This window comes from Onychomys torridus, chromosome 9 (assembly GCF_903995425.1).
Source record: "Onychomys torridus chromosome 9, mOncTor1.1, whole genome shotgun sequence".
NCBI lineage: Eukaryota > Metazoa > Chordata > Mammalia > Rodentia > Cricetidae > Onychomys > Onychomys torridus.
Window position 1 is genome coordinate 106,299,799 of NC_050451.1, and position 26,605 is coordinate 106,326,403.

At 43.7% G+C, this 26,605-nt stretch overlaps 1 protein-coding gene across 1 annotated transcript in view; it reads right to left on the bottom strand.

The window, feature by feature from the left end:
• Positions 1–23,753: 23,753 nt before the first annotated feature.
• Positions 23,754–26,605, bottom strand: part of Abcc4 (ATP binding cassette subfamily C member 4) — a 211,006-nt gene continuing 208,154 nt past the window's right edge. The window contains exon 31 of the mRNA XM_036198541.1: positions 23,754–25,437. Coding sequence (XP_036054434.1) covers positions 25,330–25,437 — 108 coding nt within the window. The 3' untranslated portion in view covers positions 23,754–25,329. The remainder of the gene's footprint in view (positions 25,438–26,605) is intronic.

Consider the following 26,605-nt stretch of genomic DNA (forward strand, 5'->3'; position numbering starts at 1 on the left):
AGTCTCTGGATTAAACCAACTAGCTGGGCGAAGAATTCAGCACAAAGTGTGAAAACACACTGAAGATATATATTCAGTATAGATTGAGATCTTCAACATAATCTTAACAGAAGTTAGAAAAGTAGATGATGCTATCTGGAAAGCTATACAACAATAGTCAAAAGAACAAAGCTTGGGAAGCACTCCAGTGTTTATGAAGTACATGACTTTCCAAAGTTAGGAAAAAATAGTGTGAAATAGAGTCAAATAAAAATGAAGTCATATTTTAAAATGCCATAGACTAACAACAATAAACCATCAAAGATAAGAATTATAAAGGCTGGGGCTAGAAAGGTAAGTCAGTGGTTAAGAGTACACAATGCTCTTGTAGAGGACCTAGGTTCAGTTCCTGGCACCTACACCAGGAAGCTCACAACTACCTGTAACACCATTTCCATGGGATCTGACACCCTCTCCTGGTCTCTAGGGACACCAGGCATGCATACATGCAGACACTCACACATACACATAAAAATGTAAATCTTTTATATAAAAAAGAATTACTAAAGCTATCATAAAAACATAATAAATAAAAGATGTAGAAATTATATGGATTTTCCATCATGAATAGATACCAGGAGACAATGAAGTAGTATGTTTTAAATGACAAAGAAAAATAACTGTCACATGAGAATTCTATTCGCAGCTAAACTAACAACCATAGTGGTAGCCATAAGCCCTCACAAAAGCTTCTGGGGGGATATCTTTCTGTACACTGTGAATATATGTGGTTCCCACTGGTTAATAAGTGAGCTGCTTTGGCCTATGGCAAGGCAGCTTAGAGGCAGGTGAGAAATCCAAGGAGAGAGACAGGAAGAGAAAGGCAGAGTCTGAGAGGAGACACCAGCCTGCTCCCCAAAGAACAAGATGACAGCAGACCAGTAAAGCCATGGAACACATGGCAAAACATAGATTAACAGAAATGGGCTAATTTAAGATATAAAAGCTATCTAGCAAGAACCTTGAGCCATAGGCCATGGCCACACAGTTCATAATTAATATAAGCCTCTGTATGTTTATTTGAGTCTGAGCGGCTATGGGACTGAGCAGGACACAGGAAAACTTCTGACTACAAAAAGCAGTTTGAAAGGTAAAGGATTAATGTTGATAACAGTTTCAGGTTAGAGTTTGTCATGGCAGGAAAGTCATAGAAGAAGGGCTTTGAGGGAGCTGGTCACATTGTACCTTTAGTCAAGAAACAGAAAGCAACTAATGCATGCTTGCTGGGGCTCAGCTCTCTTTCTATTTTATTTACTCTGGGACCTCAAGTCCAGCTTATGATCTTGTATGATCTTGCCCATGTTTAAGATGGGTTCCCATGTCAATCAAGACAATCTCTCACAGCCATGTCCTGAGAGGCTGGTCGCTCAGGTAGTCCTAGAAAATCGACAGTAGACACTATCATAGAAAGCAAACCCCCCTTTTTTTTTTAATCTCCAGGTTTATAAAAACCCAGAATTCTATTTACCTCTTGTCTTGGGCTGTTATAGAAAATACTTTACTGCAGATGGGTGGCTTAAACTATAGACATTTATCTCTTACAGTTCTGGAGACCAAAGTTCAAGATGAAGAACCCAGCCAGTCGTGGTCCTGATGAAAACCATCCTTCTTTTGCAGGTGCTTAAGTCCTTGCTGTGCCTTTACTTAGTTGGAAGGGAGAGGGGGAAAGGAGGTGGAGAGGGAGAAGGTTAGTAGACAGGAAAGACAGAGGGGGGCACACAAGGGGCAAACAGAGGCGGGGGAAACAGAAGGAGAATCCAGGAAGCATGGTCTTTGGTTTCTAACTCCACCATGAAGATTTCACCCTTGTGAATTGATCTAAACATAATTACCTCCCTAATGCTCCTAATGCTAGACACTGGGGACTGGGTCTCAACCTAAGGAGTTGGGGGGGAGTGTCAATAAACATCCAGCTTTTATCATTACCCCTGGATCTTCAGTGAAAGGTTGCAAGCAATGTTCTCTGTAGAGAGAAATGCAAATAAACCCAGGATAAAGAGGATAAGTATGATAAGTATGATTAAACAGAAATCAGACAACACATTCTGATAAATACTTACCGATAATTTATCTACTATACAATAAAAATTATCAACTATCTTGTTCTTTTTTAAGATACAGCTTTTAATAATAAAGTCACAACAAAAACCATATTCATTTCTAATTAATGCTAGATTTTATTTAGTAGCTATTGCCTGATTTTTTTCATTGCAGCTGTAATCTTGTACTGCCTCAAGCTCTATAAAATATCATTTTCATTACTTACAAAGCCATTGGTTTAGAACAGTTTTAGATTTAGCAAAAAGTTGCACAGACCCCATTTTCCCCTTTCCCCATCGTTAGAATTTTACCTCAGTGCAACCAAGGGCCAACATTCGTACCCCACGGTTAAGAAAACGTGTTGTTTATTCAGTAACTCCTTCTAATTTTCTTTTCCTGCTTGGGTTCCAAACAGGAACACATACTACATTTGCCCATCCTGCTGCCCTTCCTAGCTCCATCCTGACAGCTTCTCAGACTTTCACAGTTTTGGATGATTTTGACACCTTTGAGAAATACTAGTTAGGTACTCCGCAGACTGTTTGCGGGTGTTGGCTATCTGATGTTTTGCTCTTGGTATTATGGTTTGAATATGCAATTTCTGCTGCAGGTTCCTGTGTGTGAATGGTTGGTCCTCATTGGACAGCATTGTAGAGGCAGGTTATGGAACCTGCCTGTCTGATGTTGAGCCACAGGGGCAAACCAATTGCTCTGGTTCCTGGGCCACAGAGACAGGAGGTCTTAGCCGCATGCCCAGGCCATCGCTAACTCCACCATGCCTTCCCTGCTGTGATGCACTGTCCTGTCTCCCTGGAGTTGCCCTGTCAGGAATTTGGTCCCATTGCTGGGAAAATAGCTAATCTCTAGCTAGGGTGACAGTCTACGCTCTGCGGAGAGACTGAAAGAGACAGTTGGGCAGAACCTTCCTTGCCATTCTTGCAGCTCCCAGGGGTACTGGCACTTCTTACCACATGGCTTCCACCATTTCCACCACATCCTGTCTCTCCCTTGTCTCACCATCAGATTTTGCGTTCTAGACCCACAGGTGGTTCTCACAGCTAACCCCACCTTAAGGTCAGCTGACTTGACCTTCAGAGCAACACATAGTGTTTGACTGAATAATGAAGAAAAGATGGTGTGCTCCTCTGGGGCCTAGAACCTGAGGAGCATCTGCTGTCTTACAGACAAAAGAAAAGCTAGTGAGAAAAGAGATGAGAGAGAAAGAAGGCACAGACTCAAAAGCATTGTGTTTTCTCCTCTGAATTCACTCTTCGCTTGGGTTTCTGCGCTTCTTCCCATTTCTTTTAGTCTCTTTCCTAATTAAGAAAAGTTTGTGTGCATAGAGTTTTAAACATAAACTAAGTTGCAAGCTTTAAATGTCCTTAAGTTTACCTCATTCAGGAATTTCCCTTTTTTTTTTTTTTGTAAATAGTGGGTATTTTAAATTTCCTAAAGAATGAGAATCTGCTTGGGACAAGATTTCTTCAACTCTTCTATAACCTTAAATAGCAAAAAAAAAAAAAAAAAAAAAAAAGAAGAAGAAGTTCTGCAAAGATATACATTATCTAAAATGTGCTATAAAACATAAAAGACAGCTAGACATGGTAGCACACAGCTTTAATCCCAGCACTAAAAGTCAGAGGCCAACAGATTATCTGTGAGATCTAGGTTGGCTTGGTCTAAATAGAGGGTTCCAGCTGGGGCTGCATAGTGAGACCCTGCCTCAAACAACAGCAAAACCATATAAGTCAGGTAAGGTGTAAAAGCAACACTTGTCAATCTATTCCATTTGATGATGCTCATCCTGCTGTGAACCCTGTAATTCAGGAGACAGTAATGATGTCATCCAGTGCCCATACATATTAAAACATTCATGCTGTGCGTTTCCAGGTGGAAGTGTCTAAAAGAGGACTGTTTAAAATAAAAGCCTACTAGATTTTGGGGCTCTGAACATCTATGAAGTTGAGCAACTGAGAACAAAGATGAATAACTCCAGCCTCCAGTTCCTGAGGAACTGAAAGGTGAACTCTCCAAGACAAAATATTAATGATTTTCAGAGCAGTACATTGCAAGAGTATCCAAATATTGCAAAACATGCAGTTTATGTTCTCCCGTCCTTTGCTAGAACATTCTCTAGGCTCCAACAAAAACAGAAGAAATGAATAGAACCAATGTTGCATCTGATACCAAGTTCTGACTCAGTCCCATTGTTCCAGATAATACATGACACATAAATGTCAGACATAGGCCACTAAACATCTGTCAGGTGTGTTGTGCTCTACAATAAAAAGTCGAACCCCAATAGGCATTATTTTAGTCTTAATGTTGTTAATTCTCAGTAAAATGAAATTATATTATTATCATTGGTAATACATACTAAACACGTATATATTACCTATTAAAATATAATAAGATTAAACCAAAGCTTTTATTTTCATTAAGCAAAATTGATGCAGTAAATAAGTACATTTAAATATGTCCAATGTCACCAGCCCTTGGGCAAAAACATTAAAACGATGTGAGGCGCTGCTCTATGCTCATTAGAATGACTAAAGGTAAAAAGACTGGAAAGAGCCAAAGCCAGTGAATCTGGAGACTAGAGTGTTCATATCAATGTGTGAAATAACAAAAATGTATTCTACAATTTTGGAGAGTGGAGGTTCAGAACCAAGATGTGAGAACAGCCCTCTGTCTGGAAGCCTCCTCAGCTCCCTGTGACTGGGCAATTCTAACTCTACAACTGTACCTCCCTCTTGACCTCTCTGCCTGCCTTCCTCCTCTGCCTCTCTCATAAAGACAGCAATGACCTTTAGAATCCACCCAGGCAAGTCAGCATAATACCCTTCTCTCCACATCTTTAACAAACATATCTTTTACCATATAAAGAAATAATTAAGGTTTTCAATATGGGCACATCTTCAAGCCCATTGCCCAACCTAGATTCAACAAGTGGTCAACTGGTAAACCATTTATTATACATCCGTACAGCAGATGATCACCCAGCAGCCAATTAACTGATAAATGTACCAAGATGGTTGCCTTTCAAAGCCTGTTTTATAGTGAAAGACAATGGACCCCAAAGATTACAAACCATATTATTACATTCATTCCAGTCTGTTACAAGAATTCTCTGGATGACACTTGATAATTGGTTGTTGAAGACTGGCCACTCAAGAAGCAGACTTAAAAGGGGCACTAGGAAATTCTCAGTGGAGAGGGAAATGTCACTCATCTTGATTATGGTAAGGTCAAAACTATGTACATTTCAAAGCTTATCAACCTAGATGTTTAAAATTAGTAAATTTTGTTTGATATAACACATATTCTTTAGAGATAAGCACATCCTGGCAGTGAATGTTGCTAACTTGACAAAGTCTAGAATCCCCTAAAAGATAAAACTCTTGGCATATCTGCTAGGGGGCTTTTAGATTGGGTTAGCTGAGGTGTAAAGACACACTTACTACTGGTAGTGCTATCCTGGAGGCTGTGCAGAATTAAAAAGAGAAAGGGTCTGAACACCAGCATCCATGGCTCTTGCTTTTTGCCTGTGAACGCAATGTGACTGTTGTGTGGCACTCCTACCAAGCCTTCCCTGATGCGATGGACTGACTGCACTCTTGAACTGGGGGCCCAGACAAAACCCTTCTGTCCATAAGTAGCTTCTGTTAGGACACTTCTGTCACAAGACAAAAGTATATAATACTCCAACCAGACTTTAGTAACGCATTTAATCAGATACAACTGAAAAAAATATTTCTTAATCTAATTCTTATAACAGGTTCTGGGTCACTTGATACGTTGATCCCCCCCCCCCCCCGCCTCCCTGTATTCTTCTGAGGTTAATAAAAAGAACTGGGAAATGCATGTAAAAAGTATCTTTTAGAAGTGTTAACCTGGAGCAGGTCAAGATGCAACTTCCTCAGGTCATTCCGAATCCAGGATCATCAACACCAGATGCCTACATTTGCCCAAATTTTGAGCCTAGTGAAATCAGTTGTGTATCTGAGATACACCAGTCCTTGAGGGCTGCACAAGTGGCCACTAAGAATTTCCCCTTGGTTCAGTCTCCAAAATGACAATAATGAAAATTTTAAGGCAATGGGTGACTGGAAGCGTTTGCAGATTCCACTGAGATTGAAGAACAGACAGATGCAGATGGCAGCTCCTTACTCTACTGCCAGATTGTCAAAGCCCCCAAGGAGCCACAAAGAGACAGAAAGAAGCAGAAAAACATAAGTAAGCAAATAAATAAACAGTGGGAATACCCCCCTCCTTTTTTTTGGTATGGTGGTTTTGATTTTTCAAGACAATGTGGTGTACGTGTAGCCCTGGAACTCGCTTGCTATGGATATTGCTCTGTATAAATAAAATGCTGTTTGGCCAGTGGCTAGGCAGGAAGTATAGGCAGGACAAGAGAGAAGAGAATTCTGGGAGGTGGAAGGCTGGGGCAGAGAGATGCTGCCAGCCACCTCCATGACAAGATGTAAGGTACTGGTAAGCCACGAGCCACAAGGCAAAGTATAGATTAATAGAAATGGGTTAATTTAAGATAGAAGAACAGCTAGCTAGAAGCCTGAGCCATTAGGCCAAACAGTTTAAATAATATAAGCGTCTGTGTGTTTATTTTATAAGTGGGCTGCAGGACTGCAGGGGTTTGGCGGGACCCGGAGAGAAACTCTTCAACTACACTCGCTCTGTAGACCAGGCTGGCCTTGAACTCACAGAGATCTGCCTGCCTCTGCCTCCCGAGTGCTGGGATTAAAGGCGTGCACCAACACCGCCCCGCAGAAATTTTTTTTTTTTTCATTTTTTTCAATTTGTTTTTATGAGATTGCCAACATTGCCTGACAGGTGTGTCACCGATCCTTAACCAGATGACTTTTCTGGAAAGATCCTGGAGACTGTCTAATCTGTGGCTGCCATGGTGACGGCCACCCTCATGATAGCACAGCCCTGCAGTGGGATGCCATGACGGTTAAGAAGCCCGAGGCAGAATAGATTTTTGTTTTGAAGTTAGCTATCTCCTCCCCTCCTTTCTCACCTCTTCCTCAGACTACAGCCCTGGTTATGAGAGAGAGGCTCTACTGATCTGTCCCAAACTGCGTCTGTCCAGCTGACATGGCAGTCCTCTAAGTCTCTAGAACGTGCCGACTTCCAGGCCCTATATGACTCTGTCCTTGAACCCACAGCAGTTTCTGGTCCTTGTCCGTCCCGACTTGGGTCCATTCTTCCTAGTGACACTCTAAAATTGCCTTTCCAAGACAAATAAACAAAATCTGGGCTGGAGGGATGCTGGGTGGTTGAAGTGCTCGTCAGCAAGCATAACATCAGAAGCCACATCAATGCGTAGTTGGCATGGCAACCTCCCTGCAAGTCCAGTGGCCCAGGAACAGACAAGAATCCCCAGGGCAAAATGGCTAGCCATATTGGAGAGTTCTGGGTTCAATTGAGAAACCCTGCTATCTCATTGAAAAAGGAGAACAGGTAAGACTCCGTGTCAACTTCAGGCCTCCATCTGCACACGTACACACACGCACACGCACACGCAAGCGAGCACACAAGGCCGCTCTCAGGCCTGTAGGAAACGGGCAAGGCAGTTCAGAAGCCCACCTCCAGCTCACAGGTAGGAAATGGCAGACCCAGCATCATGAACACGCCCACTTCGTGGGCGCATCTGGGATCTCTTTAAACTGTATCCAAGTTTGCCTTGCCTCCTCCCAGGCAATAATTTCATTCATTCTTTTCAGGAGACTGGTGAACTAACAGGAAGCAAACACATATTTCCAGAAAAGGCCACATTCAGTCCTGAGCAAAAGTTCATACTCAGGCAGCTACCGCGTGGTCAGGATACGGTGTGTCTACAAAGCCTCTCTAAGGGCAGAAGAACCCCCCAACACACCACCACCGCCACCTGGCTGGTGCCACCTTGTCACTGGTGGAAGACACTTCTCGGGGGTGTTAGAAGCCCTTGCTGCGCCCTGGGCCTCCCCGTGAGAACGCGCCAGCCCTGGCTCTCCCCAAGGGCTGGGGCCGCGCCGCCTCCCGGCCCTCGGGGCGCGGAGCCCCGGCCTGTGATCGCGCGCCAGGCAGCAGGCGGGCTCCCGCGCAGGCCGGCCGAGGGCGGCGCCTGTGATCTGCAGCCAGGGCGCGCGCGGGCCGTCCCCGGGGCCGCTGTGATCGCGCGCCAAGCGCAGCCCCGAGCCCAGAGGAACGGGTCGGGGAAGCGGGTTCGAGCCGGAGAACTGGGTCTGGGGAGTCCTTCTGAAGCTTCGCACCCCACTCTTCACTATGAGGCACCCCCACCTCCCGCAAAACCTTCCCTAATGCCCATTCTCTGCCGGATGGAAGCAGTGGGACCACTGGCCCTAAGCAACGAAAAGGGGCTCTTGGAGATGCCTGTCACGCACTCTTTAAAAGACGCGAAGGAGGTCGCATCTCCGCTTGGGTCCAGTTAGAGGAAGTCCTGCCTGGCTTGGTGTTGTGATTCTCGTGGCGATAATCAAACAGGTGTGAATAGTTGAGCATCAAAGAACCGTTTCTTTCTTGAATGGCTCCCTCTGCTGAGGGAAGGGAGACAAAAGCCTCCATTAGCATAGGGTGTGCAAAGCCACCTGTTCAAATAGCTCTGCCAAATAGAGCAAGCCAGCCTTGGAAAGAAAAGAACCCCAAAGCAGTGCAAATACTTGCAGTGAAGTTGAAGGATTAAGCTGATCACAGTCGCAAGCTGGGAGGAGGTGTTCTCCGTTCGTAATAAAAGCTTGCGAGGTTATTTTTAGCAGCCTGTTTGATTCCATTAGATGAGGAGATAGCAGCTTTCATAGGCTTGTCAAAATAAAAATATGAGAGAAAAACTTAGTCTGCCCTAACTAATCCGGCAAACGTTTCTGTTTGGAAATCCTGATTTCAGGTCATGGGTGAGCAGATAGGATTCTGCCCAGAGACAATGGTTCGGCGCAGGCCAGGCCGTGTCTACAATTGTCACTGCTGCCTCCTATTCCAAGAAAACAAAACCACGATTTCATCAGCATCGACTTTTAATATTTTTGAAATGTTATTTTACATTTGTTTTGTGGCGCAAGAGAAGAGTGTGGGAAGGAGTGGGAGGCAGCCGAGGAAGGAGCCAAAAGAAACTTGACCTGCCAGAGTGGGTGGGAGATCAAAGGATGGCGGAGGGTGGAGGACCAGAGCCCAGGAGTGTGGGAACAGAGCAACTGGAACAGGGGTATGGCAGCGAAGAGGCTAGAACCAACCTGTGACCCTGACAAGAGCCCCCTGTCCTGAACCCTGCTCTTTAGAGGACCCCAGTTAGCTCTCCTGGTGTGAACTTTTGGAGAGGTCAAAGAACACAGCCATAGGGCTTAGTCCTTCTGGGCACTGGCTGTCCAAGTGTAGCCCACAAACCATGAGCCTTGCTTGGCAGCGTGGAAATACGAGCTCTCATGCCCTGCCCCAGAGCTTTAGCGTTTTAATACATCTGTCAGGTTTGTAGGGGCACATTCAAGGTCCAGATGTGGTGATCTGAATCACTCAGGGTTTGCAGGAACCGAAAAGAGCCTGCCCAAAGGTGCCAGCCTCCTTCAGAAACCTGTGTGGGCCTCTCTCCTGAGCCCATCCTCGGGAGGGTTCGGCCTAAAGCAATACCACTAGTGTGCGTAACCGGGTCTGATGCGTTTGTGAGGCTGGAAGGAATGGCCAGCCTTTGCTTGTGGGATTTGGACTGTCCTTGTATACACAAAGTCTTCCTGCACACGGCTGTGGGACTCTCACATGCCTCCGCAGTTCAGAGTAAAATGGCAAGCCCAAGAATTTAAAATTTGGAAAAGGAATTCTAAAACCGAACCAGGACTTCCAGACAGTAATGATGGAGTATCATGGTGGGTGGTTAATACATATTGGCTTCAACGTTTCATTAATTTGGTTTATAGATTTACCTATTTAGACAGGTGATTGGTGGTTGACAATCACATTCTTGCCCCGGGCTAGCAAATATTAGGGCTGGGCACTGCAGGTAGCAGACATTTCCTACTTTAAAAGAGAGCACACAGCAGGAAAGAATCAATGTATGTAGCATTCTTCGATGCTTAAATGCACCCGTCCTCTCTATTCAGTTCTCCAAAAGTTTAAACTATGTCTGTTTTTCTTTCTCTCTTTCTCTCTCTTTCTTTCTTCCTTTCTCTCTATCTCTCTCTTTCTCTGTTTCCTCTCTTCCTTCCTTCCTTCCTTCCTTCCTTCCTTTCTTTCTTTTTCATGTTGGTGACAGTTGTTTGCCCAAGAAGGATTAGCTTCAGGAACAAACAGACTTGAACTTGTTCCACTAACACTCAGTATGAAAGCCATTCATTTTTTTTTCAACCAACATTGATTATTCCTCCATTATGGTCCAGACACCATGTTTAGCCTGCCTCTGATGAGTGAGGCCTGGCTGCCCTCAAATCTCCTTGGCCACTTAAGCAGGCAAACCTGTCTTTATCAAGCAGGCCTGCTTCTCCAAACTTCCTTCTCTTGCAGATGATGGATTCCTCTCCGGATCCTCAAGATTCTTCAACAGTGCTCACCCAGTGTGGACTTGAGAGAGAAGTTGGATTAATAGACAAGATGGGCAGGTGGATAGTGTTTAGATTTGTGTATCTGGAAGCATAAGGTCCAGGCCAATTCAACTGCTTATGCCCTATCAGTCTCCTTTAGGGCACTGGCAATTTCCTTATTGTGATTTGATATCATGAAATCTTGTTGTTGAATAGCTTCATTGGCAATGTGTTATATCAGGTCTCCCAAGGATGGCACCTATCATCACTTCTACCAGGAAGAAAGCACTTGGTAAACTCTCTCACATTGAGGTGTTGGCAACTTCATGTTTTTTTATATTCATAATAATTGTCTCTTGTTTTGAAAAGGGACTCAGGGGCTGGAGAGATGGCTCTGCCAAGAGCACTTGCTGCTCTTCCAGAGGACAGAATTTGATCCCGAGCACCCACCCACATGGTGGCTCACAACCATCCATAGCTCCAGTCCTAGGGGACGATGCCCTCTTCTGGCCTCCATGGGCACTGCACACATGTGGCACACATGCCAGCAAAATACTCATATACCCAAAATAATAAAATCTTTAAAGGAACTCAAGAGTACAAGGCATCGACATGAATGGCCAGTGATGGCTCCTCTAGCATCGTCATGGGATATATTTTATGTTGAGTTCCCCAAGACCCAAAACAAAATACATGGGCAGTTTTATGGTTTGCCAACCCAAAACTTAGCCCCTAAGAAAAGGCTCCTGGCAGCGATGAAATGAGCGAGTGAATGAATGTCTTTACTGGGAATGGTTGACTGTCTTAAGGATCTTCTCAGAAGTGTTATTTCATTCCAGCAGTCAGGAAATCTATTAAGGTGGGGTCCTGATATCCTAATTAGGAGAGATGGGAATAAAAGCGAGAAAGAGAGCTAACCTTTGCGTGACCATGGTGCCCAAAGTGAAAAAGCTTCCCCTCCCAGAGACCAAGCAAAGGCCAAGATGGTCCAGGAGCTGGTGCTGACAGGATTCTACAAAAAAGAGCACCTATGTGTCAGCTGCTTGCAAAGCTGCCACGGCTCTGGGAATAGTCAAGGTATTGTTGGAAACCTGTCCCCCAAAGAAACAAGCTGGTTTACTGTTCCATTGTCAAGTTCTCCTGCCCTCCAAGTCTACCATGAAGAAGGCAAAAGACAATACATTCTATGGGGTCAATTCCACATTGCAGACCAATCAGATACATTGATGAAGCTAGGTCCATGCCCCACTGATGGAGAGCAGGAAGCATGGGTTCCCCCTCCAGCTCCTGTTGTGGTGCGTTGGATGTGGCTAACAAAATTGGCACCTCCTAAATGGAGCCTTGTTAGCTAAATATACATGTATCACAAATCTTAAAGGGTCTTATTAATAAAAAAATCTGGGAGCCAGGTATTGAGGTGAATGCTGAAAGATCAGAGACAGAACAAGCCACAGCTAACCTCACCTTGCCAATTATTCAGCTGATCTTGTTTCCTCAAACTGGAAGCCTCTGAGTCCTCATCTGAATGGGTCTCAGCTGAACTGCTGCTAAAAGCCTAAAAGCTTAAAGAAAGGCTAAAGTTCCTGGTCCTCACACCTTATATACCTTTCTGCTTCCTGCCATCACTTCCTGGAATTAAAGGTGTGAGTCACCATGCCTGGCTGTTTCCAGTGTGGCTTTGAACTCACAGAGATCCAGACAGATCTCTGATTTTGGAATGCTAGGATTAAAAGGTGTGTGCTACCCCTGCCTAAACCTATGTTTAATATAGTGGCTGTTCTGTTCTCTGACCCCAGATAAGTTTATTGGGGTGCACAATATATCAACCACATATACATGTAAATTTTCACCATAAAGGAGAGGGGGCCAAAGCTAGACAGAAATGCTCACTACTCCAATGTCATCATTATACATGGTCCACATGTATCAACTCACGATACCCTACCCATAAATACATTTATTTTAAAAGTCACAGTGCTGGGGTCCTTATCTAGCACACATGAGGCCCTAAGTTTGATTTCTAGCATTGTAAATATATAAATAGAAGCAAATAAATGAGAAAGCAACAGATACACATGATCTTTTTTTTTTTTTTTTAAAGATAGAGGTTAACTGAGGGTGAATGTAATAAAAAATACATAATGTGTATGTATGAAAATGTCATATTGGCTGGGTGGCAGTGGCGGCAGCGGCAGCAGCAGCGGCAGCGGTGCACGCCTTTAATCCCAGCACTGGGAGGCAGAGCCAGGTGGATCTCTGTGAGTTCGAGGCCAGCCTGGTCTACAGAGACAGGCTCCAAAACTACACAGAGAAACCCTGTTTGAAAAAAACCAAAGAATAAAAATAAAAAAAGAAAATGTCATATTGAAACCCATTATTATGCATAATTTAGTATATGCTAGTAACAACACTAAGTATTTTTAAAGGACTAAGTCTGTGAATAGCTGTCCTGTCTTCTTGCTGTGGTTGCCTTGAGGCTGGGATGGCCTGTCCTCACTGTGCAGCCGAATAGCCTGAGACTTGAAAGTCCAAATTCCACCAATATGAGTTTATTGTTTCACTTGCTTGTCTGCCCCCACACATGTAAATACGGAGCTTGGCATTATTTTGATCTGGGGAAATACCATGTTTCCCAGGGAAATTTGCCTAACCATTTCCCTTTGCCTGATAACTGATTTTAGGTACCTCCCTGGAAGACATGTGGCAACAAGTCCAGATACATTGTGCAATTTCGAAGCCATTATTTCATCGATGACTGATAAGAAGTAGACCATTGTTGTGGCTACTTAGGTGTTGCACTAACACAAAATAGGTTGTGTTCACCCCATGGTAACTCTTTAGCATGCTTTTTAAAAAACATTTATTTCTAATTAGTGTCTGTGCATGTATCTATGTGTCTGTGTGTGTAAATGGAGTGCAGTGCCTGCAGAGGCCTCGAGAGTGAAGGAGGTCCTGGCACGTTGTAACTGGCTGGACATTTGTGTTGGGAACTGAACTCGGGTCCTCTGCAAGAGCAGTACATACTTTTAACTGCTGAGCCATCTCTCTAGCCCAGATAGATCTGTCTTTATTACATGTATTTATTTATATGGGCCCTCACACACTAAGGCCAGTATGTGGAGGTCACAGAACAACTTGGAGGGAACCATTTCTCTCTTTCTACCTTCTGCAACTTTGCCAGCATGCTGTTGTTTTTGTTTGTATGTTTGTTTGTTTGTTGTTTAGTTGGTTTTTGAGGTAGGGTCTCACCATGTACCCTTGGCTGGCCTAGAACTCACTATGCTGCACCCAGTCTCATAGACATCTCCCTCCCTCTACTTTCTAGGTGCTGCAATTAGAAGCATGTGCCATCACATCAGCTCAGTTTGACAGTGCTGACCTTGCTGTATTGCTGTCAATAGACGGTCTTAGTTTGTGTTTTTATTGCTGGGAAGAGACATCATGATCACAGCAACTTTTATAAAGAAAACATTTAATTGGGTGGTTCCTTTACAGTTGCAGAGGTTCAATCCATTGTCGTCATGACGGGGAGCATGGTGGGTGCAGGCAGGTGTGATGCTGAAGGAACAGCATGGGGTCCTACAACTTTCAGGCAACAGAAAGTCAACTGACTGTCACACTCAAGGAAGCTTGAGCAAAAGAAACCTCAAAGCCCATCTCCACATTTTTTCAATATGATTTTAAATCACCAAGGTGGTCTATCTTAGAAAATGTTTCCATTTGGAACTGTGGAAGCCTGGACTCAGCCTCTCTCTGCTGTGCTTACATACAGGCTTTGTTATAACATAAAAAAGTAGGAACAAAACATTGGTGTTTCCTCCTTATACAGCCCACCGCCAGTAGAGTCTGCCGGGTTAGCCAGGTGTCTAAGAAAGGTGATGAAAGAGCCAGTTACTTTCCATATGTAGAAAGCACCTTTGTTGCTGGGGATGTAGCTCAGTGGCAGAGCGCTCGCCTAGCAAGCGCAAGGCCCTGGGTTCGATCCCCAGCTCAAAAAAAAAAAAAAAAAAAAAAAGGAAAGCACCCTTGTTGAGCTAACAATCTGTAGCTAGACAGGTCATAGGCCCTAGGTAGAACCTACTACTATTATGCTGCTAAATAGACATAGCATTAAACTGACTCCTAATGACTTGTCATTATACCCAAAGATCAATGCAAATCTCAACCCACATCTGAGAAGCTTCTATGTACAATAGATGGTGATTAGCACAGTGGCTCACAATTGGACAAGATGCAGAGACTGTACAATGCTCGGTTCCAAAGGGAACATATATACTGCACTGCTCACCCCCAGGCTCAGAGATCACTGGGGGAGGCATGGAAAGAGCGTAAGAGCTGAGGTGGTAGAGGACTACAAGGAAACGTCATCATCTGTACACACAAAGTCACAGCAGTTGTGACAGCATGGACAAAACCTGAACAAAACCAAGCCAGACTACATCCCAGCCAATCCCACCCCAAGCCGCGGAGCTATTGGAAACTGTTAGCTGCTGAGTATGGGGCAGACAGTGGTTGCTAAGAGAAGCCCCTTATAAGCTGGCCATGCTCCAGTGCAAGGCCATACAACCAAGTCTTTTTGGGGAGCACAAACTGGTCTTGAAAAGTCTAAAAGATGAAAGGACACAAAATTGGGTGGACAGGCAACAGGGGAGGGAGAGATATACTCAAAACACATTGTATGAAACTCTCCAAGAGCTAATTTAAAAAGGCAAAGGTTGAAAGTGCACACTGAAGTAAACTTGATTGGCACAACAGCAGGTAAAAATATCTTGTATTGTGGAATCCATAGAACTTGCTGACAAAGTGAATTCCAACTGAGTCACAGCGTCTCGGGCTATCAGCAGTTGACCTGGAGAGCAGCACTGGTCACTCTTTCTGCAGCTGCTATCACCAGACTATCATCCAGGGGCCTTCTGCGGATGGGATTGCTACTTACTGGTAAGTTACAGGACTATATGAGCTTTCAAGGTATTAAAAACTCCAAACCCCAAATCACTTGCTGAGCCAGATTTCCAGGAGTGGCCATGAATGGCTTGGCTTGCATTCTGGGTGAGGTTCTGCCCTTGACACCGCATGCACGCATGGACGCATGCTTCACACAGGGATGCAGATTGAGCGATAGTCTGTCACCTTAAGCTACAGATGAGGGAGCAGTTCAAACCCAATATAGTCAGCTCTTGCTTCTGTAGGTGTGGCTGAGCTGTAGACAGCATTCATGTTTGCTTGTAACTTTGTGTTTTGAACAAAGAACACAAGACAGTTCAGTGATACAGCTTCTGGGTCCTTCATCTGGATTCTCACTTAACATTTTTTTTCTACATTTGTCTTCTGTCATGTTAATATTTTATCCACAATCACATATGTGCTGTATGTGTATATACTATGCATGTATGATGTGTATACTATGTATATGCACATATATAATAACTACATTTGCTTAACCATTAGAGGATAAGTTGCAGACGTCACAGGCCTTCCCTGCTAAACACACTAGTGTGCATTTCCTAGGGCTATTTTCTTACACAGCATGTCATAAAAAGTAAATCCACGAGCTTTAACATGGGTAAAACTATTAGCAACTGTACATCTTTTACTCCAATGTCACCAACTGTCACTACTGTCTTTGCTGTTGCTGGTTTTTTTTTTTTTTTTTTTTTTCATTTTGGTTTTTTGAGACAGGGTTTCTCTGTGTAGCTTTGCGCCTTTCATTGAACTAGCTTTGGAGACCAGGCTGGCCTTGAACTCACAGAGATCTGACTGCCTCTGCCTCCCGAGTGCTGGGATTAAAGGCAGGCACCACCACCGCCCCTGCGCTGTTGCTGTTTTCAATCCAGGATCACTGTGTGTTTAATTGATGTGTCCTTTAAGTTACTACTTCCACTGGAACACGTCTACAACCTCGAAAGGCCACCGACAGTTTCTAGGAGCACAGACCAGGTGACGTGTAGATGTTCTCAGTTCTGGTTTGTTGGATGGCTGATGACCTCAGGTCATGCTTTCTGGCAGGTGTGCCACAGAAGTGAGATAATCACAGCTACACACATCAAGAGACTAGCTGGTCCCACTATGTTGACATTAGCTGCTTCCTTAGGCCAGACATGGTGCCTGGGTAGGAGGCGTCAGCCAGATTTTGCTATGGTGAACATAAAATTCCTTCCTACTACGGCAAGCACATTCCATGCATGCATATTTACTGTTTCTACCCAAATATCCATTCTAGGTTCACTTAGCAAAACCAGTGTTGGAATTGTCTGAACTATTGGTGGCAAGGATGGTTCCATAGAGACTTTTCTATCCACCCTTCTTTAGTAATTAGTTGTTATTCTATTACAAAGAGCTTTTACTCCCGTCTGTCTGTCCATCTGCCCACTTACCTACCTCCTCTCCCATCTAACTGGAATTAGTGTGGATACATGAATTATTTTTAATTGATTCATTATTGTAAATGAAAAGTTTTTGCATCCTTAACCCTCTGTGGCTTCCCTGCACCGTACTTAAAATACTCCTAACATGGTACAAACACCACCTCATATGAACTCATTTTATTTAGTGTTGTCAAAGCAATCTGCAAAATTTAATTTAAAAAGTGTTTTTCTTGCAACTCTCTCCCCAAATAACTGTGATTAACTTCTGAATCCAACACTGTTTTTGCAATAATCAATTCTCTTTTACCTAGTGTGATGGATCATTGTGATTGATCTTGCTGGCTCCATGAAGATGGCTGCTAGGTGGAACATTGAGTTTAATCAGGACCTCAAAGAGGTGTTGGGACCCAGTGATCTGTCTTAATCCTGGCTCTTCTTAAAGAACTGTATTCCAGTGTTGACTCATACAGTGAACTAGGCCTGCAGAACAGAGGTGGTAGGTTTTTGTTGTTGTTTGTTTTTAATTTTGTTATATGTGTGTGAGTGTTCACATATATGTATGTGTACCATGTTGGTACCTGGATCCCAAAGAGGCCATAAGAGAGCATCAGAATTTCTAGAGCTCTAGTTAAAGGTGTTTGTAAGCTGTCCAATGTGCTGGGAACTGAACCCAAGTCCTCTGCAAGAGCAGCCAGTGTTCTTAACCACTGAGCCATCTCTCCAGCTCCTATTAGCTCCTTTTGAGTTCTAAATTCAGATCAGCATACTCATGGCTTTTAACATAACTGCTGTTTTAGTTTTTGAAGGAGACTACTTTTCTTAGAATATTGTCTAAAAGATGAAAACCCACTTAACCTAAAAATCTGGTCTTAAAGGACTACAAACAACCTTGTACATAAACCCTGATGCTCTCATGGTATCTGCTGAGTCCTCAGCTATGTCTTCCGTCAAAATCATGCTGTTGACTCAAGAATATAATTAATTAAACAGATGCATAAGATTATACAGTTATTATTTCCATGTTAAAATCTCAATTAACACTGAGAAGCACGTCAAGCTTTCTTTTCCATTTGAAACCATCACTGGTGGATAGTAGAGCATTTTGAAAGCCTGGGATCTAATTATAAGTATGACCATTGTGGTGTAACCTTTTCCAGGTTAGTAAAGACCTAGGGTTCATGGTGAGCTCACTTGGCACCTTAACCTAAAGCTGTGCTTTTCAGTGATCTGGGACCAATAATATATTTTACGTATATTATTATTAGTATTAGTAGTGCAGCAGTATTAATGTATTAATTAGTATTAGTATTAATATTAGTATTATTTGAGTCAGGATCTCTCTGTGTAGCCCTGGCTGTCCTGGAACTTGCTCTGTAGACCAAGCTGACCTCAAACTCAGATATCTACCTGCCTCTGTCTTCCAAGTGCTATGGTCAAAGGTATGCACCACCACTGCCCAGCTACTTGAATTATTTTAAATTTTGGATCCACTGTAAACTGACAGGTGGTCTACCAGGCATGGCTAAGATGTAGCTTATAACATAGGAACCTCATCATGCAAGTTCAACACTCAAATTTGTCTCTAGATCCCTCATGATTGTCACTGTAAAGATTTATGTGTGTGTGTATGGGAAAGTTTTGCCTACATATATTTATGTTTGTGACACACATGCCTGGTACCTGTGGAGCTCAGAAGGAGGCAATGGATGCCCTGGACCTAGAGTTAGAGATGGCTGTGAGCCATCTGATGTGGGTGCTGGGAACCAAAGTGGGGGTCCTCTGCAAGAGCAGCAGTTGTTCTTAAGCACTGAGTTATCTCTTCAGCCCTGTAATGGTTAACTTTCTTTTTCCATCTTGGCATTTAATTTTTTAATTTTATTAACATTTTTTCACTTATTTTACATATAACCAGTTTCCCTTCTGTCCCATTTACTGCCCCTTCCCCCATCCACTCCTCCTCTATCTCCATTCAGAAAAGGGCAGGCCTCCCATGAGCTTGAACAAAAGCATGGCACATCAAGTTGAGATAGGACCGAGCTCCTCCCCCTGTATAAAGGCTGGACAGATCATCCAGGATGGGGAACAGGTTCTTAAAAGCCAGCTAAGTACCAGAGACCTGATCTCACTGTTAGGAGCCTTACAAAGAAACCAAGCTACACAACTGTCACACATATGTACAGGGCATAGGTTGGTCTCATGCAGACTCCCTAACTGTTGGTCCAGAGTCTACATGTTCCCATAAGCTCAGGTCAGCTATCTCTGTGGGTTCCCTGTCATGACCTTGACCCCATGGTTAATCTTGATTTTCAATTTGATCAGAGCTATAATCCACTGAGAGACACAACTCTGGGCAGATCTAGGGGCCCTGTGGTGGTATTGTTCCCCAAAATATTGTGCACCCTAATAAACTTATCTGGGGTCAGAGAACAGAACAGCCACTAGATATAGAGGCCAGAAAGTAGTGGCACACACGCCTTTAATCCTAGCATTCCAGAGGCAGAGATCTCCTGGATCTCTGTGAGTTCAAGGCCACACTGGAAACAGCCAGGCATGGTGACTCACACCTTTAATCCCAGGAACTGATGGCAGAAAGCAGAAAGGTATTTAAGGTGTGAGGATGAGGAACTAGCTGCAGGTTAAGCTTTTAGGCTTTTAGCAGCAATTCAGCTGAGATCCATTTGGATGAGAACTGAGGGGTATCCAGTCTGAGGAAATAGGATCAGCTGAGGAATTGGCAAGGTGAGGAGGCTGTGGTTTGTTCTGCTTCTCTGTTCTTCCAGCATTCACCCCAATACCTGGCTCCAGGTTTGTTTTTATGAATAAGACTCTTCAAGATTCATGCTACACGTGCCCAGAAAAGACAACTGAGGGGAGAAGAGCCTTCTCCAGAGTAGGCAGCACTTTCTGCAGCAGCCCAGATTCGGAGTCTGCAGGAGAAGCCTTGCCACATGCCTGCCTGCCTTTGCTGCCTGGGAGTGACTGCTTCTATCTTGGTTGTTGTTGCCACCCTTTCTGACATTAGACTCATGTCTTCAGGCTCCACTATGGACTGGAGACCCGTGCCTTTTCAGGAACCCTCCAGGCCGTTAGTTCCAGATTAGATCGTAGTAGAGCATCCTGCTTTGCAGAATGAGCATGTGGATACTGCTGGCTGACCCAACCTCTACAATGGAAGCCAATCTAATACCCCCTTATAATATATTCTCATTCCATTGCTTCTGTTCCTCTAGAGAACCCTTACTAATATACAACAAGGGATTTGTTGATCATCATGAGTTTGGATGCCCTGGCAATGTTGAAGGCTGAAAGGTTTCTACGCACCTATTGCAGACTCTCTATACTATGTGGACTGTCTATAGGTGAAGTTTTGAGTGTCACTATTGCTGAGTAATTTACATTCCATCTTTATAATTGTCCTCTGAGGAAAACACCATCCTTGTTCCAATTTTAGAGAAATGGAAAGCATGCATGGTTTCCCAAGCTCAAGAGTACACAGTTAGCAGGTAGAACTCAGATTCAAACTCAGGCATCCAACACATAAGGGTGTTGGACTTGGAACCAGCAAGCCTGACTTTCTAGCTCATGTTCCTCATGGACTTGCTTCATTGGTGAAGTAAGTTCAGCCAGAAACAGGAGATCAGGACCCCCCTCTTCAGTTTCCCAGGCTACCTTCATCCACACCTACCTTGGAGGAAGAGAGAAACGTCTTGTGTGTATCCTGGGTGCTCTCAGTCCACCAGTCATCTCAACCCATACTGAGCAGTAAATTCTTCTGTTACTAGAGTGTGACATAGGTAGACTTGGAATCCAGATCTGTGTTACTCACCTCAAAAACAGGAGTCTGTTACCATAGGCTACCCCTTAAAACTCAGAATTCTAAAGTTTAGAAGGCAGCCATTGCTATCCATTCAGCCAACAGCTGTCATCTTGCGGTTCTGGGGCACAGCTACATGCAATGACTGATGAAGGTATAAAGGTCCAGGTATAAAGGCTATTTCACACATCAAGACAACCCTTGTATATCGTTTTAGCTTTGCCATGTCTCATGGTGTGTGTGTGTGTGTGTGTGTGTGTGTGTGTGTGTGTGTGTGTGTGTGTGTGTGTTGGGAAGAAGGTCATCTGGATAAGCCTCCAGCTCAGTTTCTACTTCTGGCCAATCATGAGTCTTCTCTCTTGACACAAGAAGTATGGATCCTAAGGGCATGTCTGCCTACACCAATAAGCGTCCAGAATACTAAAAATCCATCTTACTCTTTATTCTACAACCAACCTGCAACCTGGACCCAAAGAACTGTTATTCAGGGAGGATTTTTATTAGCAAATTATATGCATACCCCAAATCCTGAATTCTACATCCTAGAAGATGAAAAGGTGGAAACAGGAATTCTGTATATAGATGTGATCAGCTTCTGGGTTAAAAATCTTAGGCTAATTGGGTTAGTGTGACCTTTCAAGTGCATACACCACATCAGTTAGGGCAAACGCAGACCTTGCACCAAGAGCTCCAAGTGCTTTGCTTGCTCCAGGCTACCAGATAAGCCTGGAACAGCCATGCATCTTAAGAACTCAGGAGAAATAACTTCCCAGCTGTGGATGATTCACTTTTACTGCACTCAGGCATGTCTCTGTCAGAAGACTCTGGCGCTGAAGTTGAGATTCTCAAAGATAATAGCAAGCACAACTTTGCTCACTCAGTTGTGGGGCATTGCATATTAAAGGCACAGAAAACATGAAAAGCCTTGTGAGTACTATTCTAAACACTACTCAGACCCCCCCCCCACACACACACAGTGGGTGGGGGGCTAAGTACTCTAAAAGGCTCCTTTGTTTTATTTATTATCATGTGTTGGAGCCCCTGGAACTGGAACTGCAGATGACTGTGGGCTGCTGTGTGAGGGCTGGGAGTTGAACCCAGGTCCCCTGGAAGCTGCCAGTGCTAGTGCTCTTAACCACTGAGCCATCTCTCCAGCCCCTAATGGCTTCCTTTGTGTCTCCCCTAACTGCCAACAGCTCCAGCTTCCTAAAGGAAGTGCCAAGACTTTGTACAGTACATAACTATTTTTGAGTTCTGTATAAATGGAATCTTAAGTCTTTTGGGTCAGATATCTTCAAAATGAGATCATGTTTGTAAAATTCATGTGTTGTGTCTGTACTGTGTTTTCATTGCTGTATTCTAGCACCTGCTCCTCCGGCTGAGGACGGGAATTTCAGTCCTTTTCAGGTTGAAGTACTTGGAATTACGTTCCCAATGATATTCTGCATATTTCTTAGGGCACATGTGCAGACACTGGAGACAAACTACAAATGCTTCAGCAAATGTCTTTAAGATATTTTTCTAAAACGTGCACTCACTGGTGTGTGTTACATGTATGTCTATGTCTGTGTACACGCAATATGGAGGTCAAGGGTCACCTTCTGGGAATTGGTTCTCTCCTTTCACCATGTGGGTTCCAGGAGCCAAACTCAAGTTGTCAGGCCTGGCGGCAAGTGCCACGACCCTCTGCGCTGTCTCACTGGCCCGAAGTGTGTTTGTTTTTTAACAAATAGGTTCATGACGCATTACAGCCTTGCTTCACTGACATTTAACTGCTGATCGTCTCGGGGTTTTGCCCCACCCCACCCGACTGTGGTGGCAAACTGTTTTCTCAGCAAGAATGAGCCCTTCTCTTTTCAGTTCCTGGCCATTTGGACATTCTCTTCAGCGAAGCACCTGTTCATGCCTCTTGCTCAACTCTGACTGGACCCTGAGCTTTCCCTAAGGAGCCTTCGGAGTTTTAAGGCTCTAGGGCATCAGTTCTGAGACCTTTAGTCTTCTGAAATGTAATAATGTTAAGGCTTCATAAATCAGATTACTGCTCATTTCCACTCCCCGATCTCCACAGCATGGGTCAGGTTCTAGATCTGAGTGAAACACAAAAATGTCGCTTTCACAAGTTCCCTGGTGCAGCTGCTGCACGAAGTTACGCTCGCTGAGAACCAACTCTCAACAATGCTTTAAATGGAATGATGTAGCCAGAAGTTTCTCTGGTCCCGTCAGGCCTTGTAGTCCCGTGGCCTGTTTATAAAATAATCACTCAGAAGCTTACATTAATTTTAACTGCTTGGCCATTAGTTCAGGCTTAATACTGACTAGCTCTTACACTTAAATTAACCCATAATTCTTATCTATGTTTAGCTAGGTGGCTTGGTACCTTTTCTCAGCTCTGCCTTGTCATCTTGCTTCCTTTGTGTCTAGCTGGCGCCTCCTGACTCAACCCTTCCTCTTCCCAGAATTCTCTTCTGCTCGCCCCACCTATACTTCCTGTATGGCTACTGGCCAATCAGCGTTTTATTTATCCACCAATCAGAGCAACACACATTCACAGTGTATAGTAAGATATCCCACAGCAGAATGGCAATGGATTGTTCCTGTTAGTTTGAGGGGAAAGTCACCTTTAAAAAAATTAAAAACCATAACCATTTGTTCAAGCCTGAGGCTGTAAGCTAATACTCTCTTCTAGAAAGAAGTTACTGGATACCAGCTTCAGGAGCAACTGTTTCAGGCTGTCTGCAGCCCATACCTCCACGCAGACTGTCTGGTACCCAGCTAGCCAAGAGAAACAGGTGGTGGAGGAAGGTGGTTTTGATCTCACAAAAGCTCACTGGCTTTTGCCAGCAGACACAAGTCAGCTCATAATCTCTCAAAGAATGAACAGATCTTTGAATGGAGATGAAAACTGTCATTTCAGTTGAATTTGGTTTGTCCTGTGATGGTGTAAAAACAGAAATGAAACAGAAACACGTCTCTATGACTGCCTTTAATTTCTAAAGACCAAATGAACATATATACATTTAAAACACTTCTAGATATTTAAACAGACCTTCTCATTGTCATTGATGCACCTCAGTTTCTGGAAACACTAACCATGAGAGCTAAGGAACGAATGGACATCATTTATGGGACTGGACATTATTACATTACTTACAGACTTCTGGACACCCAGAGCTGAGCAGCCACTGCACTCTGTGTGCTTGGGGCTTTGCTGTGTGTGCGCTTCTTGAGGTTTCATTTTATAAAACAGGCGTCGTTCTGTAACTAGTCTAAAAACATGATACATACATGTATATGTGTTTAAATATACTGACATATACAACATGAACTACGTGTGTGTGTGTATATTAACATATGTAACGAGGGTGGCTTATTGTGACAGATCATGAAGGGTCCACTTTAAATCATGACAGTAAAACCTGTAGTAACTTGAACTCAACACATACCATGGACACCACCATCCAGACAAATTTAAGACCTACAGTTACATGAAGTACAGCAGGTCCTAGGAAGTGTTGTGGCTGTTGATGGACTAACCAGAAGGTCCCCAAGACCTGCCGTGAGTGGCCAGAAGTAAACTAATTTGGATGGGTTCTTGAAAGTGAAGCTTCTCAATGTATCCTGAAAATGTAATACATAATTACAGCTGATGTCTGCAACGACTTTCAGGGTTTTCACTAAGCGAGGAGATCCTCTGCATGTCAATTTGAAAGGATTTCACAAAAAGCTTACAGCCAACAGGATGTTTACCTTCTGTAAACCAGAAGCTGAATGAGATTAATACTACCCATTTGAGAGTCACTGTTCCAGGGAAAGTACCACAATGCTGAGTCCATCAGCCCAGGAGCAGTTCATTTTGACTCACACAAATTTAAATGGGAAGGGACATTTGCACACTCTTCATCAAAAAACCTATCAGGGCGCTCACTGAGAAAGCACAGTTGTATTTTCCAACACAAATGTCCTCTTGTTCTTTAGCCACATATCTTCGTGTATGTAGAGGGTGGGACGGTCTCTCTCTATTGCAATGCCACTTAAATTGTGTATTTTTTCATGTTCTTGTTCATTTTACCTGCACTATTGTAGTCAGAGGTCTTTAGGGGAAAGTAATGAATGGGTCCTAGCTATGTCACAGAAAGGGGGAGCAAACTGGCAACTTCACACAGTCTTCCAGTAAACAGAATCCCTGATATAACTGCAAAGTGTTCTTTTGAAGGCAACAGGAAGAAAAACTGCCGTGGCAGCTTATGAAACAAATGGGCTTCGGCCCTAGTGTCTGTTAAGGCACAAAACCTGGTAGACGGCTGTGGTCGGTGGCCGGCACCTCAGCATCGGATTTGTAAAGCACAGCTGGAACATTTAAATAAAACCATAGGCCAGTTTGTTAGAACCTGAAATGACTGAATAACGATGGAGGGAGAAATCCAAAGACACCACTATCTTGTATGTGAAGGATTTGTCGCAGAGTGAAAACCAAGTGTGCTTGATGGAGTCTACAGAGTGCAAACCACAGGGGAACGCCTTTGGAACAGGCTCCATGGCTTGACAGTCACAAAGCTGTTTCAAAAATAGTTAAGGCTGAGGGTTGTCCATTGGAGGTGTTCATAACCACAGGGCTGGTGAAAGTAATATCTGGATAATTCCTCCTGAAGTACACCTGTGGAAAGAGGCAAACGGAAAGGAACATGAGTAAGATTTTCAAATCTTCCTCTTGGAGGCAATGCCTTTCTCTGCCTGGGAAATCACAGCACTCAATGAGGTGCAATTAGAAGCCACAGCAAGTCCACATTCTGTGGAGTCTCAGCCTCGTCCAAACCCCCGGCAGGGCTGAATGCTGAACAACTTGTAGATCCACTGTAGCCCCGATCACTTTGATTCAGATACACTTTATCACACCATTAAATTGATAAGCAAAATCATTTTACTGGCTCAGAATCCAGAGATAAATTAAAAACAGGGGGACAAAGAGGCCAGGGACTTGAGCATCTGCACTGAAGTTTCTCATTTTCAAGCACAAAGTGAACACAATAGATTTGGATGTTAATATCAGGTTGTAATCCCTATATATTACAAACTCTGATTGACAAGCATTGAAACTCTGGCGTGTATGTATGAAATATCCCGGCACTTAATTTGTGCAGCAAGGCAGCCATGAGGCCTATAGAAACGCCATCTGTGGACAGCGGGCCACAGCCATGAAAAGAGAGGCAAATGCTGTAACAATGACCCCACCAAGCGACTTCTCTAAAATGGAAGATGATACCGAATAATAGGCCAGTTCTCTGCCAAGCCTTTGAATTCCTGAATTCTGCCAATTCCAAGGAAGAGATACAGGTTCTCTGATAAATGTGTAATCAGGACATAAAGGAAATGAAATGCTGTCAGGTTTCACTGTTCTGCGATCATCAGTTTTTAGCGGCTGTATCATATCTGGGTTCCTTGACAGACGCGTATTACAAAATGAAATAATGTCAAGGCTTGTGAGCGCTTATCTCCAGATGTGTTTGGGTGAAAAGGGACTTCAAATGCAATTTTTTTCTTCAAAGAAGAATGTGAAAAGTTTTGTTTGAGTCTTTAAAACAGAAAATGTACTATGTTTGTAAGCTGACAAGTGTCATCAGCTGGGTCTTGTGATGCTGGCTGCACTCTATAAACCCCAGCTGTAAATGTATTCATGGGCGCTGTCAACAAAGTTATCAGTGGGAATAATGGACTTCGGTTGCAACAAGATCACCAATACACCTACTTCCACACTAAGTATAGCCCTTGGGTTGCTTGCAAATGTCTCCCAAAATACCACAACATGGAAGATTCAATTCCACAAA